Source organism: Palaemon carinicauda, chromosome 21 (assembly GCF_036898095.1).
Source record: "Palaemon carinicauda isolate YSFRI2023 chromosome 21, ASM3689809v2, whole genome shotgun sequence".
Lineage (NCBI taxonomy): Eukaryota > Metazoa > Arthropoda > Malacostraca > Decapoda > Palaemonidae > Palaemon > Palaemon carinicauda.
In genome coordinates, this window is record NC_090745.1 from 49,914,566 (window position 1) to 49,935,520 (window position 20,955).

The window sequence follows — 20,955 nt, forward strand, 5'->3', positions numbered from 1 at the left end:
TTTTTAGTGTTATTAGGTCGTTTTAAATTACTTGTACTACTACATTTATCAAACCTTCAACAATAATACCACATATAAATATTTTGCTGATATATAGATTCTCAAGATTAACCTGACTTAGTATAGAAGAATCAGAACTTCATGAAAGTCCCATTTCAAAGCATATTTGTTCTAATATTTCCTTATTTTTTCAGCTTTATTTGTATGGTTTGGCATGGCTTGCTATTTTCATCTGTGCACCAGTCTACGTTGATTCGAATTTTCTTATAAGAAGAGTCCAATATAGGTATGTGAATACAGACTATTTTCTATGCAAATATATTTTTTCCTGAATGCCTTTTAAGTATAATATCCTGAGATGGTTGGATTGTCAATTTACTGTGGGAAGGAATTACCCACAAAACAGTCATATGAGCATCTTCCTTAAGGTGAACGGCATTTAAAGTGTCAGTTCAGTGAACTCATTTGACTGCTGCAATATCAAGGCAATCAACGGAAAACTGGAAAGAAATAAGACCAAAAACAAATCGTCGGCACTGGCTGTCAGTTCAGCCCCATATATTGATCCCTGAACCAACTATAACTGCTTTTAGAAAAAATACTGAAATGGATTTAACTCCCTTATTCAGGAAAAGAGTTCAAAGGCTTGGTAAAGTGTGGAGGCTTGACACTCTGCACATCGAGCAGATATAGCTAAAGCAATAGTCCAGCTGAAGAATTGTTTTGTGATTTTAATATAGCCTATAATCTGGGGCTAAGATAACCAACACATATTTTGGAAATTATGTCTATGCTATGTATACATTTAATCTATAGCCTCACTTTATTTTAACATTTTTAATATATGAAAAATGTGCTATAACAAAATAATTCTCTTTAGCGTTGATATACAGAACACCAGCTAGATATCCACACACTCAAACACAATTAAATATGAACTTATGGAAACAATGAAATAGGCAGAAGACAAAGTTTTTGTCTTTTGTGGTGATAGTTAGCAATACTATATGAAATGCCAGTGACTTGGCTCACGAAAATGATTAACCCTCTTGGTCGAAGAAATAGCTGGCTTGGAGTTGATAGTGATCACATTCTGCTTATACAAGATATCAGGATATGAAATGTTTTCCTTCACAATACTCTTTGGTAGTGTAGAGGTTACCAAACCGGCGTGCGGTGTGGGATGGTTTCAAAAAGGCTGACAAGTGACAAAGTGTAATGCCACAAATGGCTAGTCTCTTGATACCTTGCCATTCTACTGACAGTTTACTGGATAACACACATTGTGCTTATAAACATCGTTTGCCACCCCCAGCGTCTCCTTAGAATAAAAAAAATCTTCATTTGTCTCTCTAGAGGTAACAGAGAGATGAAGAGAAGCCCAAAAACCAACCCTTAGTTTTTTTCAGCTAGTGAGGCACATCCTTGATCTTTGTGTCTCGCCGGTGTATCTGAAATCTTCAGTTGCCAATTGATCTAAATATATATATATATATATATATATATATATATATATATATATATATATATATATATATATATATATATATATATATATATATATATATATATATATATATATACACATATATATCATCATCATCATCATTAGCCATAATTAGTCCACTGTAGGAAAAAGGCCCTAGACGTGTCTTTCCACTCGCGCATGTTTATTTCGATGCCATTTTATTCCTTCCCCTGCTTTGTTCACAATCTCTAGGGACCGATTTTGTTAATATCTCATTCTCCTTATATGTTCATTTCTTTTTCTTGTTTGTTGTTAGAATATATTATTTAGTTTTGCTCTCATATCCATGTTGTTCTTTTTCTGTCTCTTATTGTTATTCCCATAGTTATTCTTTCCATAGCGCTTTGAGTTATAACTAGTTTATGTTCTAAGGCTCCAAGTTTCTGATGTATAAGTCAATACTGGTAGGATCATCTAATAAAATACTTTTCTTTTTAGAAAAGTGGTATTTTACCTATCACAATCTCATTTTTTTTGTTTTTTTACCAAAATCACTCCATCCTATGCTTATTCTTCTTTTATTGTCGACCTCTTGTTCGGAGGAAACAATCAGTGTCTGTCCTAATGTATATTCATTACCAGTCTCTACAGGTTCTTTCATACACTATACTTGTTGTCTCTGTGTATTTGCATTGGATATTATCATAGTTTTACTTTATATCTTATTTCTCTATTCAAATATTCTATCTTCTTTTGCAAAACCAAACTATGCCATCTGCAAATCTTAAGTTGTTAAGGTATTTCCTATTAATGTTGATTCTTACATTTTCCACTCTAAATTCTCAAAAACTTCTATGCAAGCTATGAATAATTAAAGAGAGATAGAGTATCACTGTATAACTCCTATCTCAATTGGAATTTTCTCACTAAATTTATGTGGTTTAAGGATTGCTGTACTTACCACATATCTTCAATTGTTCTAACATAAGATTCATTTATTCCTTGTCTTTGATGGGCTTTCATTACTGCTGAAGTTTTGACAAAGTTAATAGCTTTCTTAAAGTTTAAAAATACCATACATAGTAGTTTGTTATACTCTGTTGATTTTTCCATTAGCTGGTCAATTACATGGATATGGTTAGTTATTGAAAACCCGCTTTTTATGAATTAGGATAATGATAAATTTTTTTCCAAGACGTAGGTATAGAGCATTCTTGCAGACATTTTGTGTAAAGTTCAGCGAGTTTCACAGCTATAAATCTCCTCCAACTATTATCAAATTAATTGTTGAATTATCTTCTGCTGCTTTGACTCTTCTCATGAATTTTAATGCTTTCTTTACTTCTCTTATTGTTACGTTGGTAACAATCGTCAAAATTATTTCTTATTTCACTATTGTATCGCATTAAATAAAAACCCTCTGCAATTTCTATCACTCGATCTCTTCTGTTGATAATATTTCTCTTTTCATCCTTTAAAGCAAACATTTATTAGTGCCCTGTTCAAAGTCTTCTTTTCATCAATTTGAGGCTTTTTACTTTCTTTAATGTTTCTTCAATTTTGCTCGGGTTATGTTTAAGAATGTCTTGGGTTACTAGTTTGTTTATGTTTTTGATGGTTCTGGTAATTCTATTTCATCGAGATTGGATTTTACCATTAATTGCAATCTTTTCTTTATCAGGTTTTTAGCATTTTCTGAAAAAATTACTTTTCCACTAATCCTTTACTGATTCTAATACAAATTCTGTTAAGCATCATAATTGACATGGAAGGTAAAAGCTCAATTTATGTGGCATTTTATTATGAATACCACACTTCATCCAAATATGCAAGGTAAGGAAGTATTTTCTGATGGAAAAATAACTTAAGAACGACATTATTTGGCACCAATTAAGGTTTTAAATTGATTAACATGAAAGGTACAATTACGAAACCACTGGAGTTTTGTAAATGATGGTTATCTGAATATAAATCACAAACTTGAGAACAATAATGAATTGGGGACGGATACTATGCCCTATAACACCTAATTAATGACGAAGGTTCACGTTTAAAACAACATGGATATTGTTGATAATGGTGTTACCTAATATTACACCTAATTATCATGGAGTGTCGGAGTGTACTCCTTTAAAATCACATAAGCATTATTGTGATTGTTCTCCCAATTAAGAATAACTATATTCAATAATCAGCAGCTTTTTATTATTGCTTATATATGAAAAAAGGATATTGACTGAACTTAATAAAATTGATTTAACCCTTAGAGTGCCAGCTTTTTAGAAAATTCCTTCTCTGTCACCAGTTTATTTTTGCAAAAACAAATTTAGCAACTGTGTAGTATCAAAATCAAGTAAACATGTTCTCTGTTTACTAACATTATAGAGGGCAATGGTTAACTAATTATCATTAGACTCCCCATTCTCATCTGAAGGTGACAGATCCTCCTCTTCATCTGAAGAGAATAGTTGGAAATCTTTATCTGATTCATATTCATTAGCGTCTATGTCTGGTACCAATGCATATGGCAGCTGGGGACCACTGAACCAAGAAATTTCATATAACTCCTCTTGGAGTTCCCCACCATCATCTTCAGTATGATGCTATTGGATGTTAGTACCGTGCGCATTTGCCCACATTCTTGCAACGAAACTTGATTACCGGATGTTGGGAAATCTCTGCCTCACAGGGTTGAATAATTGTCACATCAATGCCCCATAGTTTCTTCAGGGGGTCTTTGCTTGTTGACTTTGGCCCAAAATGTTTCTCAAAAACTGGGGCCAATGTGCATCCAATAATAAGGCTGGCACCCATGTCTTTGCGTCATACATCCTTGCTGTCAAAGTCTTCTCACTCATGTTTCCTTTTGCCATTTATGCAAATGCTATTTGTGCATCAGTGTCCTTTTCCAGTTGCTTGCCCTTTCTGACAAAGGCTGAAGTGTAATCCGATCCTGTAAAGGAGTGGAAAGCAGGCAGGGCATCAGAAAGCTTCTTTCCAATTTTCTTCCCTATGCCAATTATGTTTATATATCTTCTGTCATTTCATAATATTATCCATCCACATGTTTGCTCGAATGTTCCAAGAATAATGGACCAGTATGACAGCAATATCTGTGTCAGATGCTCACACGACCACATTCTGGATAGTTCCATCATCCTTAGATTTTATGTGAGCACATATTAGTGTGTCTGCTTCTTCGTGGCTTGTCTTTAAGTCTTCAACAAATTCACTAACAACTATGCTGACTTGGGTTTCGAAGTGAAAACAGGCCCCCAGGTAAGAGAGATACACATGTTTACAGTTTATCAATCTTACATAATGTTGTGCCACTCATTCTTCTGCTAGGAACTTTGGTAGTTCTTCCTTGAATGATTTGGATTGTAGGAAGTCACCAATGTTCTTTGAACACTTGCTCAGTACCAGATATATCATACTCCCGCTTTGTCTTCTCATCAAGACCTCTTCTAGCCCATTCACTTCCCTTGATAGACGGAATAGGGTATGCGTCAAATACTATGTTGATTCTGCTTCCTGGTATTAACGTCAATTGCTCAAAAATACCAGCTGCTAAACCACCTTATGTTCCTGGAAGATGATATGGGAGGGTCCTCAGGAATAAATTTTCATCAATGGCAGTTGCATCTACTGTGGGCAGAACTGATTGTTCAATTTTATCTTCCAAGAGGTGGAGAAGACTGCTCTTGTCTGTTTTCAACATCAAGCCATCGGAGCTGCACATTGAGAGAGGAACTGTTGTCAAGGGTTAGGAGAGGACATGCTTCAAGTCCAGATCCTGCTTACAAGCTAGTACAAGCAGTCGTCCCAACAGATTGCATGTACACACTAGAGAGGCTATCCATTTGGGTTTGCTCTGTTTACTGGACTTACAATTCTCCTTGAATATCAGCGGTCTCTCCTTCTTGATCAAGCATTCCAATTTGTTTGGGTCTTCAAAGCATGACCTGATGAACTCTTCATGGTGTTCTTTCCCCTTTTGTCTCAACCCAAGTAGACATTCCCTGATAGGGCCAGCGGTCACTTTCTTTGTTCTAATATTAAACAAACTTGAGGATACTTTAAATGACTTCATAAAATGATTGCAACATCCCTTTATTTGCTCAATGATCTTCTGTAAGTTAGATGTATCCCTCTTGATTCATGATCTGTGAAATTCTGCAGTTGTATCTTTGTGGTTTAATATTCCAGCTAACTCCTGGACAGCAGCTATGATGGCAGCACGAGCAGACTTGGTTATCATCCATCGAAGGCGTGCACTGAGGTTGTTGGTGGAAAATATCAGACCTCTGCATGTAGACACTATGTCTGTGCTAACCGTTTGCTCCAACGTTGAATCCACTGGAAACCTGCTGAAGGATTTGCCTGTTCTCTTGACAGTGAAGGCACCATTCCGTAGAAGACTCTGAAGGCCAGGGTGTGTATTTTCGATGTTTACCATATCCAACTGGTATTTGGACAACCGACAGGAATAATTTATATGGTTTGTTGCAAAGAATAAGAGTGAGAGCATGCATGAATAGGTTAATGTCGTTTGTCCTGATAGCACGTTCTAGATTGTAGAAGTCACGGGTATAGTTAACATAAGTAATCCAGAACTGTGCTGTTGCCCCGTGTGTCCCAGTCTTCCTTTCATGTGTGTACTCCTCGTACTTTGTAACTCATGAGGTAAATAACTCAGAAGACTATATGGATTTCCATATGTCCACATTTGGAGATCTTTCATCATCTGGAGCACTTTCGAATGAACACAACAAAGCTACAAGTTCTTCTTTCTTAGCAAGTGTCTCTAGAAATGCCCTGGAAATAGAGAAACTTGAATGCCAATGGAAGGATGGGATGGATCTGTTTGCACCTGTTAAAATGTTTGCCTGTTACCAAACCATTCAATGAGCCAAGGGCCAACATGTCATAGTCAGTGAGAATTCTAGGACCTCCAGATTCATCGATGAACTTTCCTATTGCTTTAAAAAGGCCATTTCAACATGAAAGGGCACCAACATTACAAACAAATGATCATACCTTGGAGAATGTTACCTGGATCTGCATGGCCGCCTTAGCCGTATTTATGTTGTATTTTACCCCACACTCGCAGTCACATTTTTGTGTCATGATGAGGGTTTCTTGTATGACATCCAGGTTTGTGATTGGTGGCCTCAGGTTATTTATGTAAAGAACAACTAGTTCAGTTGATTTTTCAGGTTCCGTCAATGAATTAAATCAATCCCACATTGGTATGTTGGATACGTCCAATGCATGACACATCCTACATGCCAAATCTTTCTTTCTGGCTTAGAGTCTCCCATCAGGACGACTGTCATCAGCTGTCTTTATGGCATATTTGAAAGCAGTCATATGTGGCTTCTTCCTGTAGGGTTCCAGGGGGTGCTCATGAACCTCTAGCTTTATGTGACCTTTTAGAAGATGTGCATGGCTGTGGAACAATTTCACCTGATAAACCTACACCCTGGTTAGGATTCAATTTATTTTAGTACAAAATACACATTGTCATAGAGTTTGTCCTTTCCGGACAATGTCTCTGTCATTTCATCAAAATTGTCAAAGGCTAAACCCATGACCATGTTGTCGATGGTTCCATCTGGGGAAGCTTGTTGCTTATTCTGTATGGCCTCAGCTAACGATGTTTCAAGCTCCTCTATTGTACTATAATCTATGGTATGCCCAAGTCTGTTCAATATCTGGACGATCTTTTTGTTTTCGGTCTTCAATTTAATTGCCATACCCAGAATAATTTGTTTTCTGGGTTTTACTCGATCATTTTGGGCTATATAAAGGGCATCTTGACTAGATGAGGAGACACGCCTTTCCAACTTAGGGCTGTACAATTTAGTAATGAGGCTACCATAGAAAACTATATAGAATGAAAGGAGGAGATCAGGTGGTGATGCTTCTCCAGAGCACAAATTTTTCAGTTTTGGGTGGTCAACAAGAGGATTTCTCTTCAAATCCTTTATCACTTTTCATAGTTCCAAAGCAGCCTTTCGAATATGTGCCTCTGGTGAGGAAACAGTCATATGCAGCTCAAAATGCTTCCTAAGCCACCCCTTCTGTATACAAAATGGTTCCCATTTTCTTAGAGGAATGACTGTATTTTCAGACGCTCCCCTATTTTGTTCATTATGTTTCTTAACAAACTTTGGGCTGTTGTTATGGGGGTCTCTCCAACATATTCACATATCTCTACATATTGAACATATACTGATGTCAGAAGCTTAGATCTCTTGTTCAAGATGATTGACTTCTCAACATATGAATAGATATTTACAACTGTGATGATACATGACCTCTTTTGCTACAAAGTCAGCATCGATATTACAATGAGGAGTTTGTTATCTTTCTTCAATCTTGCTGCTGCCTTGATCGTCACTTCAGCTTGCTTTATTTCACAAGCCCTAAGTCTTTTTCTTGCTTTATTACAGAATAGCCATTTTCAAGGAAAAGTCCATAGCAGAATGCAGATGCTTAGACCTATGTATGCCTTTAGTAGGCGATGTTCTTGTATTCATCTCATGTGAAACTGACGTGAAGTTTTTATAGCAAGAGACATGATACCTATGCTCACTGTCTGGTTTGGTGGGGAGTGACTGAACTATACGGTAGTATTTACATTCATCAAAGTTTTTCCTCAGTTTTTGTCGAGATGCGGCTTCAGCTACTGATATCCACTGTGCGGATTTGAACTGCAAAATGTTTACTTGTTTCTGCTTTTCTTGTTAGTCTTCATGGGGGATGCATATTCTGATTGTATCTGCCTTATCAGATGAGGAACATTTGGTAGGTTCATTCGAGCAACAGGGTGTAGCCATAGCAGATTCAATAAGCTTACAGGAACAACTTAGTGTAACTATTATAGTAATCAACCTGGAAAGAGGGATACTATTATTGATTAATGTGTCATGCGATATATTGTAATTTATTATTCCTAAAGTGTACAGCTAACTAAAACTGTTTTCCATACTCTTAGCATGTGTATTGTCTTTCCTGATTTACAATGTGCACCAGACAACTCTATTGAGTTAGCCTATAGGCCTACACCGAATCAGTTCCTGGTCTTAATTAGTGACCTTTGACCTCATCTAATATCTCCTTTCCACCACCATTGTCATTCTTAATACAGTTACTATCAGTCAGGCAACAACCCCCTACATTCCTACTTTGGTTCCATACTTGTATCTTTTATGCTAATTAAACCTTTATTAGCGTTAATTAACATCATTCTTAAGTCAACTTTTCAAAAGAAATTACATTCTTACCTTGCAGATTTGGATGAAGTGTGGTATCCATAATTAATTGGCATAGATATGAAAGCTGTACAGTTCATGTTAATTCAGACGTTAATTAGGGGGTCATCGGGTGTGGTATGACTTTTGACCTATTCTTAAGCATCCTTCCCACTTCAATTTACGTTCTTAAGTTGGTGATTTATATTCTCATAACTATTATCTATAAATCCAAAAGGGTTTTGTACTTGTAACCTTAATTAGTGCTACTTAACATTGTTCTTAGATTACTGTTCCATCAGTAACTCCATTCTTACCCTACAGATTTAGATGAAGTGTGGTATCCAAAATCAATTGGCATAGAAATGAAACTTGTACCTTTCATGTTTATTAAACCTAATTTTTTTAGGGTTTTTGGGTGGTGCCCCGTATCACACCCCAAACACCTCAAAGTTTTTGTACCCACCATGTAAATTAAACTTCACCCGACTCCCAGACTATATGTTGTATCTAACTTGAGCAAATAGAGTCGCTAATCTTGTGCAAGTCCCCGTCACCCACCAGGAGCACAAAATATCCCAAGAAAATAAATAGAAGACAATATGATGCTGAAGCTAATCTTGTTTAGATAAAACGCTGTATTACTCATCAGGCAAATACATTCATCTTTTTTATTGTTTGCACATTTATACATTCATAATTTTTGTGTCATATATTTACTGAAAGATGCATAAAATGTCAGAATTTCTGGAAACCTGTGTTCTTTTGTCAATTACTGCCTTACGAAACTTTCTAGCGTAGGACCTCACTAGTATGACAATGGAAACATTTTGTGTAGTAAAGAAAATAACAAAACAAAAGAAAAAATTGAAAATTTGACGTATACAGCTCAAGGTATGGGCTAGAACTGCCCTATTCTCCTACTTGAATTCCCAAGTAAGTTATCCCACCCTTTATATCCCTATCTGTAAAACTTCGTGAACGAGAGGACAAGCAGTTCCGTTACACTATCGTGCCTCCAGAGCTGAGTTTTATAGTATTCTCTCTACTAACATTACAGAAAAACACACACTTAGATTTGGTGACTAGCTCAAGTACCGCGTAGAACAAAGATAGAAGTGAGACGAAAAATTCTATAAAAGATAATGCATTTTTAATCCTGAAACAAGAAGATAAAAATTTCAAATAATAATAATACAATGTAATACCCAAAGAATTATAAACCAAATTTCTGTGAAACTGACAATCTTCTTGACAGGGAATCCACTATGTATTGGTGTGCTACTGTTACTAACACACATTTGGGTTCTCTTCAAATGTCATCTTCAATGTGTTGTAGATTAGATTTGGTATGTTACATCTTCAAGTAAAGTCTAGGTAAGTTAACTCTAAAATAGTTTATTCTTTTAAAACAGTATTAACATCTCCATCACAGGAGTATAGATGGTTTGGTCGGATGACCATTCCATATGATATCTCAAAATGAACTGCCACAAATATCCATATTCACGTTAAAGTTTACTTAGTTATCTCAACACTTAATGGATTATAGTAAACACAACATTAATACCGGAAGGTACTTAGTTCCGTTCTCATAGACAACTCTTTCTCACAGGCTTGGTTGTGTTTACTCTTCATGAAAAATGTTACATTGCTAAGGTTTGGCATTCGCATCCTGCTTATGATATGACTATGGCATTTCTCACACTTCTCCTACTTCAACAGTGACCTGTAGGTCATGTGCTTTAAACAAGTAATATCTATATATTACATATGTAACCATCCTTGTTCTTGTCGCTTTCCCAGCGACCGTGTCTACTCCAGCACCTATCAATAACTCCTGAATTAGCGGCTATACTGGCACTACCGGATCTTAAAGAATGTAAACTAAAAACTAAATCAGGTACGACTAGTTTAAGTCTCTCAATCCCTGACTCCCTAGTAGGAGTGTAACTCAAAGGCTTGTTTTTACATACTTAAGCACATCAACCTTTACTTCTAAAAATAGGTCTAAAATTATACATGCCACTCTTTAAATCTAACATTGCAAATTCTTTGTATTTAAGAAACATGTCATAAGGATAAGCTGATATCAGACCCTTACTAATCAAAATCTCGTCGCCTGACCTGTATTGATACATTTTACTCTTCCTGATCTTGACAACCAATTGATTGTCTTTCACTTGAAAGTCATTATACTTCAAAACACCGAGTTCGTTGAATTTCAAAAAACCACTGAAACCAAGTAAAATCATTAAGAATTCTCTTATTATCAATAAATCAGTAGATTCCCGCTACAAATTACAAAGTTTAATCAACATATCTCTACTCACAGGATCTTTTCTGTTTACAAGAGGCTTAGCAATCCTTTTGGACATCTCTACTAAATATTCTTATGAAACTATAATTTGTAGGATCAACCTGTCCACACATCTCTTGAGCTCACTTAATAGAATACATGCAAGTAGAAATAGTACTATAAGATGTTCCTGAATCTAATAAAGATGACAAGTACAAAGCTACGTGAACTGGATTGGTAAGTAAATACATCAAATCATGTGTCTTGGCGAAGGTTTCCCACTTGGAAAAACTGTAAAAGTACTTTATGACTGTGTTATCACTTCTTGATGCCAGTAACTGCTTCTTAAAGCTGTCCAACTGCTTGAATAAGGCGTGTTTCTTGTCGATACCGCTAGCCGCAAAATCTCCTATCAAAAACTGCTCCTGGCTTATTCCTGTTCAAAAACCAAAAACAAAATGTTCAAAATTCAATCCATTATATCCCCTTCCTGGAACAAGGAGATGTTCATCTGTCAGATGCCTTTTACGCTTTACCGATTGTTTATTCTGCATTTTTTTTTTTTGTGCAGTAACGCCAAAAATGGTGCCGATACCCACAAAGGAATGACTAAAGTACAGTCAGCACTCTGTTCACATATTTTTCTCACGACCCTCGTAATGCAACTCGGCGGAGGTACTAACCAATTTATTTTCCCATGCCAATCCTGAGCAAAAGCATCTATCGCTTCGGTTCCAGGACACCATGATTTACTCTAGGATTAATATCCCATTTGTCGCAATTGCTGTAACGACTCAAACTGTCAGCTATTTTGTTGCAACTTCTGGGTATCCATTGTGCTAAGATAGTGATATTCTTTGATATGCGAAAATTATATATATCTAAAGCTTTTTCTTGCAAATCAGCTTTTTTGCTAGCGTATCTGATAATACTAACTACGTTTTTATTATCGATCTTCATCATAACTGTGCTGTTCTTGAAAACACTTGCTGAAGTTTTTTAAAATTCTACTTACTCCTTCAAATTTCCTCCATGTGGAACTTTTGACCTTCTGGGTGTCAGACCAACTACTGGTAGCCGTGACCAAATTATTACTGGGAACCTTTAGACTACAGTCATAACCTCATAACCCAAGTCACAGGCAGACTCAGTTGCAGAAGGGATCAAACATCCACCTGCACCCAACTCCGAATCATCAGAGAATGCAATATTTTCATAAGCCACAGATTCCTGTAGATTAGCTCCTCTGTCATTCAATTGTTCAATATTGGATACGCAAAAATGCAGCTCATTTACAGCCTTTACATCTAAAAACACTAGAGAGTTCCAACTCGCCTTTAATAAAATGCAGTGATACAGCTTTCTGGTTTTCAACTGACCCACGGACCCTACCACCGGCGTCATTGATATTTTTTGACATACGATACCAGCTATAAATCTGCAGTTGTACAAAAACTAACCCCTCCTTATGTTTCTAATAGTTTTACCTATTGTCTGTAACAGCCTAGTTACTCTATCCTCTGCTATTCGCAGCACACCAATTCTCGTGTCCCAATCTAAACCTATCCAAACTAATTTCTGCACTGGTGACCATAGGCATTTCTCTTTTGCTATCAGAAACCCCAAATCTAGTAAACTTAGCCTTACATGAAAACTCGCCTCTGAAGCTGAAACAAAATCTTTTTTGGGCTCAGGCCATGTCGTCCTGATGGAAGTTCCTTTAGGGTAGCTTCCTAGGGTATATTTGACTACGATGATATTCCCAGAGAATTTACCTTATGGTATCAAGAATTCTAACTCCTGAAGCGAATATCCCTAATTAAACTTAACCTGGGATATCGCGTAATATCAGAGGACGTATTCTTGACACACCACATAGCTATCTTCACCCCGAATAAAATTAACACTTTGAGGGGTCAAAGTGGCAAGAAAACGAAAAACGAGAATGAAAGGAGAGCCGTTAATAAGGTACCTCTCCTATCCCGCTTCGAGTGTGTATACAATGCCGCCGACGGCGCTATCTTCATTCCTTTTTCCGTAGCTCAACAACTCGGTGTTTTCCCTGTGTTTTCTCATGATCTTGGAATATTTTCAACATTATGATGCTTTCTCCAGCCTCTTCTGCCTCTGGAAAGTTGAGTATTATCTTTATTATGTATAAATGTAAGCTCTTGGTGTTTTGAAATAAATCGAAAGAGATATTAACGTATACAAGAGCTGTTGCCTGCCGGAGGCGTCATGGATGCTGTCGCTCGCCATGCATGAGTCATTTAGTTAGCCAGAGCGACGTTCCCGGTCCTTATTCTTTAATAATTCTAGCTATTTAGCTTTACAATAGGAATTCTTTATATCATGCCGTTAGTATTTCAGTTTCGGCGATTGATGTAACCGATCCTAGCCTACGCTAGGCTTCGTAGCCTAGGCGTTTGGCCCTAGTACTTTCATGCATGATATACAGATTTTCGAGTGTTTTAAAATTAATTGAAGCTATAGGCAGTTTTATATATATAAGGTATTGTTGATATTTTCTTCCAAGATTGTATACGAGAGAGTTTTAGTGATTTAAGTAATCGATTCTCTCCGTGCTTAGGCTAGTAGCCTATGGGGCTTTTTTGGGCTTAGGCCATGTTGTGCTGATGGAAGTTCCTTCATTAGTAGCTTCCTAAGTATATGTGACTACAGTGATATATCCCAGAGAATTTACTGAAGGTATCCAGAATTCTAACTCCTGGAGCGAGTATCCCTTAAATTTCTTCAAGGGATATCGCGTAAGGACGTAACTTGACACATCTCATAGCTATTTACACCCCAAATAGCCTTTCACTTTGAGAGGAAAAGTGGCAAGAAAATAAGAGTCGTTCAAGAGGTAAAACCGTTCGACTCTCCTAAAGTACTGTCAATAGTTCGGCCATCCGCCGCATCACGGCGCCACCAAACCATTCTTTCGTTCGTAGCTTTGCTGACCAGTTTTTCCGTGTGTTATCTCGCTATTTTCGAAGCTTTTCTGCTTGAATTATGGATTCCCCAGCTTCATCAGCTTCTGGAAAGTTAAGTAATATCTTTGAATTGTGTAAATGTAAGCTCTTGCCAGTTTTGCTTTTCGATTGATATCGTAATTAACGTAACAAGAGCTGCTGCCAGCCGGATGGCGTCATGACGCGATCGTTCTTTTGTTCATTTAGGTAGCAAGAACGATATTCCCGGCATCTTTGCTTTAATAACTTTAGCTATTCAGTATTTTAGCTAGGGATTTTTATATTATGTCATTGTTGTCGTGAATTTGGCGATAATTTCGAGCCTCACGAGTGCTAGGCTTCTAGCCTAGGCACTTTCACACTTCATGCATGATATAACCTTCCTGGTAAAGTTGTATTGAAGCTCAGGCAATATTTTATACAATTAAGATATTACTATTTTCTTTTCCTCTTCCATTATAGTATACCAGAGTTACGTAGAACGTTCTCTAAGCTCTCTAGCTTAATAGCTTTAGTGCTTTAGTATACTTTCTATGTCCCCATTACTCTTGTATTGTCTTTAGGGGTAAGATAGATATCATTGCCCCTTTAAGTCAATACTATCTCTATGAGTTATAAGAGTAATTCCCTTTCCTTCTGATTAGCCTAGGCTATCCTCTGTTAATTTACTGTAACCTATGGTTGGGTAAATTTTCTGGGGCGTTTCGTTTCCCTCTCCTTTTCTCTGAGCTGGCAACTGAGTAGCTTGTCAGCATTGAGTTTGGAGTTGGGGACGGGACATCAGAGTAAGTCTGTGTTGGCATCTAGCTACCTGGATTTATACCCGCAACTGAGTAGCTTGTCGGTATTCCAGTAGGGCTAGTTGCTGTGCAGGAGGCTTGCCTCCCTAGATCTTGTAGAGGCTATTGTTGCACAATTTCCTCTTTATGGTCTAGCAGACAGTCCTGTATCAGGGGTTTTTTAACGGGAGGATAGGTTTCTTCCCGGTTTAAACTCCTGGTACGAGATTCTGTTCTCTTGAGTTCGTTTTTGGACGGTCTCTCATTGCCTAACCCAACCTGGGGAATTGACTTCCCCTAGTTGAGGCTTATTCGAGGACAGAATCCTTCAGGTTAAGTAATGCCTTAGGGTATTGCTTTACTTATGGACTATTCACCCCTTCCCCGCTATCTCTTTCGTGTTGAATGATCCAACACCCTTATGGCCGTGGTTCTACATAGGCTCCTCTGGATGTCTGTAGACCTGGCTTGAGTTTTTCTGTCAGTGCCTGGTTAGGTTACTGACAGATAACCTCATATCTTTGAGTGTTCCTTAGAGTCCTCCTTTGGACTGCCTTCCATATCCCTTAAGATGGGGATATGGTTGAGTGGAAGCCCGAATTGATTTCCCTCTTCCACTGGCACACTCTTTCAGGATGTAGACGTCATAGCTGATTCTTTTCCGTTTTCTATCCTTATCTTTCTCTCTTTCTTTCTATCATGGGCTGTAGTCGGCAGTTATTCTGCCGACAATTTGGGTTGGCTAGGCTAACAGTTCGCTGTTTCTCTTACCTTGGACATCGTGGTTCGATGCCGTTGGTGAGTGAGTAGGCCTGCCTGCCGACAACTGAGTAGCTTGTCGGCAACTGGCCAACGCCTTCCACCCATAGTGTAGCCAGCAGTGGCTAGCAGGCTCGGCAGAGCCGGCCGGCTGGCATATGCTGACCAGCCCATCATGCCGACAATGTCGGCAGGTTGACACTATTTTTGGGCTCAAGCCATGGCGTCCTGATGGAAGGTTCCTTTTTGGTAGCTTCCTTGGGTAATCACTACTAGGATTTTCCCAGAGAATTAAACCACAGGTTATCACAGAATTCTAACTTCTGGAGCGAGTATCCTAAAGGTTTCCCCTTAAGACATCGTGTAACAACAGGGGACACGCATGTATAGACGTGCCACATAGCTATCTACACCCCATATAGAGTTAACGCTTCAATATGGCGGACAGGGAGTGGCTGGGAGCTGAGCCGCAGCCGATCTAGATGTGGCGATATCGGTACTCGCGATGTAAACAGACAGACGCCATTGCTTTTGATGACGTCACGTCCATCCTCATTCCTTTGCTAGTAGCTCGCTCGCTTGGACGTATTTTTCCTTTTGTGCGACTTTATCTTCTTGCATCCTCGCTATGTCTCAACCGTCAGCTTCACCTTCTTCTGGAAAGTTGAGTACAAAGGTTAAAGTATTGTTTAAATAAGCTCTGGCCTTAAAGTAAATCTTACTTTTCGAGATATTTGCATAATTGTGGCAGAGCTTTGCCAGACCGGTCAGCGCCATTTTATGACGCTGCTGTTGCTTGCATGCTTTATTTAGTTAGCCGCAACAGCCTTACCGGTATATAAATTACTAATCAGCGCTATTAGTTATTTAGTCTTCATAGCTAGGAACCTTATATCGTGTTTTTGACGCATTAATTAGGGTCTTCGCTGACCCCATACCAGTAGGCTTTGATTAGCCCCTAGGCCAGTGAGCCTATTCCAGTGTTAATGCATGATATTCCAGTGATCTTAGTGTTAGTTATGAAGATTTTGGCATTATTTTACAATACCATTGACAGTGATGCAAGTGTTTTTCGCCTTCAGGGACCATATAGGGGGTAGGTTATCCTGAGTGCCTTGCTAACCTAACCTTATGATAGGACCCCTATATGCTCTCTTCATCCCTAGCCCTAGGGCTTCCCTCTGGTAATCTTGTATCCTATTACATGTGATAGGACAAGACTCCTCAGAGTACTGTATCGCCTCCCCACCTAAGGGAATGACCCCTCCCTTAGTGTTGCGGACCTTAAAGGTAGGATCACCTCCTTTAAGCTGAATCGGTCCTGGACCTTTTCTTGCGATACGTCTTCTCCCTTCCTTGATTAGGGTCTAACGACCCTAATCCAGGTTAGGTTGGGAGGGCTGGTTTATGTACCTTGCTGAAATATACGCGTGCACCGCTTTTCAGTTGGTCCACCTACTATAGGTTAGGGTGAGCATTTCCCTTCCTAGGTGGCCGCTCTGGTACATAACCCATCCTTTCTTATAAGAAGACCCTTTCCCCCCCCCCAACCTATCTCCTGCCTAGCCTAACCTACCAGTAGGTTAGGCTTCATATGTCCCCTGTCCTACACTCCACCCTAGGCTGGAGTGCTGGACCCCGTGGTGCTCCCAGTGTTGTCCGCTCTGATACATAGTCCCTCCATAGTGCTATGGAGTCAGTTATCATTTGGTCGACACGAAGAGTCTCCACCCCTTCTTTGGGTACACCCTGTCCTCTCTTGGACTGCCTTAGCCCCGGCCATTGCGGCTCCTGCTTAGGATGATAGATTCACCTCTATCATGGTGATACCTTTTCCAGAGGTGTCTTGACTAGGCTAGTACAGCCTTGCCATCCCACCTCCTTCTTTGGTGCTTGTCCCTTGCCGCCTCTACCCCGGCTTTACCGCCACTACGGGTGACTTCCTTATCCTTGCCGCCTTCCCCCGAGTACCGGGGGATCGCCGCCGGCCGCCGGCATACCGCCGTGGCCTCTCCATTCCCTCATAGCCTCGGCACACTGCCGACCCCTCCCGGAGTGCCGGCACTAGCTGCCGGCCCCCGGCCCCGGCTATGCTCCTTTATCCTTACCCCTGTCATCCTCCGACTGCCTCCAGCTGCCGGAACCGCCGCTCCTTGCCGGCGGCCGCCGCTACCGGCTGCCGCCACCCTGGCTTCTTTTGACCATAGAATGATCATTCTTGAATGCCAGAAACTCTGCTCGAGCGGCTTCCGGCGTGCCGGGGGTATGCCGGACCAGTCCGGAGGCGGCAAGATGCCTTGCACTCCTTCCCTGGCTGCCGGAACCGCCGCTCCTTGCCGGCGGCCGCCGCTACCGGGTGCCGCCACCCTGGCTTCCTTTGACCATAGAATGATCATTCTTGAATGCCAGAAACTCTGCTCGAGCGGCTTCCGGCGTGCCGGGGGTATGCCGGACCAGTCCGGAGGCGGCAAGATGTCTCGCACCCCTTCTCTCAGCTATCTCTACTAGCGATAGCTCCTAAAAACCGCACCTAGACGGCTTGTTAACGCAGACAAATTGGTACGGAATCGTACATTTTGTTCAGTTTTCACTCTGTCTTCTTGCGTGTTTCATCTTTCCAGCACGCTACGTGTAATTGGCACGTCTGGTTGCCGGAACCTTTCTAGGATCTCATGATCCCCAGACTTTCTTGATAAGATTTCAAGCCTAGTCTATATGGTAATTCTGAATGGAATTCCCATTATCAAGACACCTTCCATGGAGGCCTACGGCCACCTGGGACTGTCTGATGCTACGGCAACCAGCCGGGCGGGTTACACGAGGCATGCGTCTGTCTCCTTTCACCCACCCTTCTGTGCATCACAATTAACTTATGTTAATATTAACTTGTTAATAATTAACTTTATATACGAGCCATATTATGACTCTACAATACTCATCGTCTCCTTCTTTTACAGGAGGAGTACGTCAAGTGTGACCACGACTTCTGCGCGGTCCGTCGGCCACACTTTTATGGACATACGGCGTGTAGGACACACGCCCCTTGTGCTCACAAGAGAGGGGATCTCAAGTACTGGGGCCCCACCACCTGTTCGGTCTGCCAAGAATGCCTACAGAAAGCATTCTATGACCCTCCCTCAGCGGAGATTCGGGACACTGCTCGGGACAACCTACGCAAGTGGGTACGTGGCTTTCAAAAGAACGCCACTGGACCATACCTAGCCACAGAAGAAATGAGGTCTTTGCTGTTCCCAAAGGCCTCACCAGACTCAGTGGTCCCAGTTGAACAGATCCCCGTCGTCCAGATCACAGTGGAACCTGATACTGTCATGGCTCAGTCCATGAGCGATTGTCACCTGGATTCAGAACATGATGAACACATGTCAGAGATCTCGGAGGACACCGAGAAAACCCTTATGGCCCAGGGTGAAGGGGAGGATGATGAAGAAGAGGACCGGGTAGTATATACCGAGTCCGATAAGGAGGACGACCCTCCCTCCATCCCCCCTCCTACTCCTACACCGACGGAAGTGTCTCTCCCGTCTACGTCCTCCACCTCGACTCCTCTACCTACGGCACAGGATATGATTCGGCTCATTGAATCCGTGATGGAGCAGAAGCTCCAAGAAACTCACAAGATCATTCGGTCGATGGGAGGTTCCAAGGAATCTCGCAAAATCTCCATCAAGGACCTCCCCGCATGCTCGAGCGACAATCCGTGGCGGTTCGCCGAGCATATGGTCATCGCTGATGACAAGATCTTCGTCAGCGATAAGATCGGTTCCATACCCCTGGAAGAAGTGGAGTTCTTCCCCCGCTTTGAGGCGTATCCAGACTGTTACGTCCGTCTACGTTCAAAACCATCCTCAAAGGAAGAGACCGAACCGAAGGAGAAAATAGTGTTCGATCTCTCGAAGGCCCAGGCTATGCTTGCCAAAGCGCTTAAGAGCAGAGGTTTTACCTGCTCTGGACTTCCGGCTCTGGGCAAGAAGTACCCCACCTACGTTGCGCCCGATGAAGTGATGCTACCCTTCACGGAAAAGGCCTTCGCTGCCTGCCTTAAGGCTGTAGAGGAAGGGAAATCCTGCCCTGCATTGGAGGAATGCAGACCTTTCTCCGCAACCACCCCGCCCGACACCAAACACTGGAAGGATGTGCAATACACCTTCGTGGTGGGCAAACTAGATCCTGACGTTGCTGGACGTCAGTTTAATGAGGACCTCCCCAAGCTAAACGAACACCTCCTTCGTAGGGAACAGGAAACGAAGGAGAGGCTGGCAGCATCTCTCACTCTCCAGGTCCAGATGGATGCAATGGCTGGTGATACCAGAGTCCCTGACCATTACATGGTCCTTGCCAAATCTCACATGGCAACCTTAGTCAAGGATCTGTACCATTTCATGCGAGCTCGTAGAGCCTGCAGAGATTTCGTGTTCTCCAGTGCCACTGTCAGACACGAACCCCGGAAACTGATTGCCTCCAACATCTGGGGCAAGTACCTCTTCCCGTCTGATCTAGTGAAAGAGATCACAGACAAGGCCGCATCTGAGAACAGGAACCTTCTCAACAAATGGGGCATGTCTAGGAGGAGAAAGCCCTCTCAGGATGACGGTCCTCAGCCTAAGAGGAAGCAGTCGAAGCATAGACCCCAGCAACGTCAGCACAGACGCCAGTTTCCGGCACCCGCTACTCCCCAAGTGGTCGCTCAGCCGCCACAGACCTTTCAGTTGGTCCCACAGCCGGTTTTGCCCTCATCACCGGCCTTCAACCCCACCTTCGGAGCAGCACTCCACTACCTTTCGTCCCAAGGGTGGAAGCTCAGGCAGGGGTTCCGGCAGAGATTCCTCTCGCCGGCCCTCCAGAGGCAGAGGAGGACAGGGAGCTAGCGGCCGAGGCAGCAAGTCCTCGGGACCACAGAAGCAATGAAGTGCTTCCGGTGGGAGGAAGACTCCGCCACTTCCAGGATCGCTGGACCTTCGACTCCTGGGCACACAGCTTCATCAAGAAAGGTCTGGGCTGGAGCTGGGCGCAACCACCCCCAACCTTCCAGCAATTCTTCCAACCTTCAACCCCCCTCTTGGAAGAATATGTGCTAGACCTCTTGAACAAGAAGGTGATAAGAAGGGAGAAGTCCACAAGGTTCCAAGGGAGACTGTTTTGTGTTCCCAAGAAAGACTCAGACAGACTCAGAGTCATTCTGGACTTATCCCCCCTCAACGTATTCATATAGAACGACAAGTTCAAGATGCTGACTCTCCAACAGATCAGAACCCTCCTGCCTCGAGGGTCTTTCACGGTCTCGATAGACCTGGCGGACGCATACTGACACACACCAATGAACCATCACGCTTCCTTCTACCTAGGATTCCGACTCCAACGGAAAAGCTATGCCTTCCGGGCCATGCCCTTCGGACTC

At 41.2% G+C, this 20,955-nt stretch overlaps 1 protein-coding gene across 1 annotated transcript in view; it reads left to right on the forward strand.

The window, feature by feature from the left end:
- The window catches only part of LOC137614898 (solute carrier family 22 member 21-like), a 947,260-nt gene that overhangs the window by 364,980 nt on the left and 561,325 nt on the right, over positions 1 to 20,955 (forward strand). Inside the window, exon 3 of the mRNA XM_068344556.1 lies at positions 195 to 286. Coding sequence (XP_068200657.1) covers positions 195 to 286 — 92 coding nt within the window. The remainder of the gene's footprint in view (positions 1 to 194; positions 287 to 20,955) is intronic.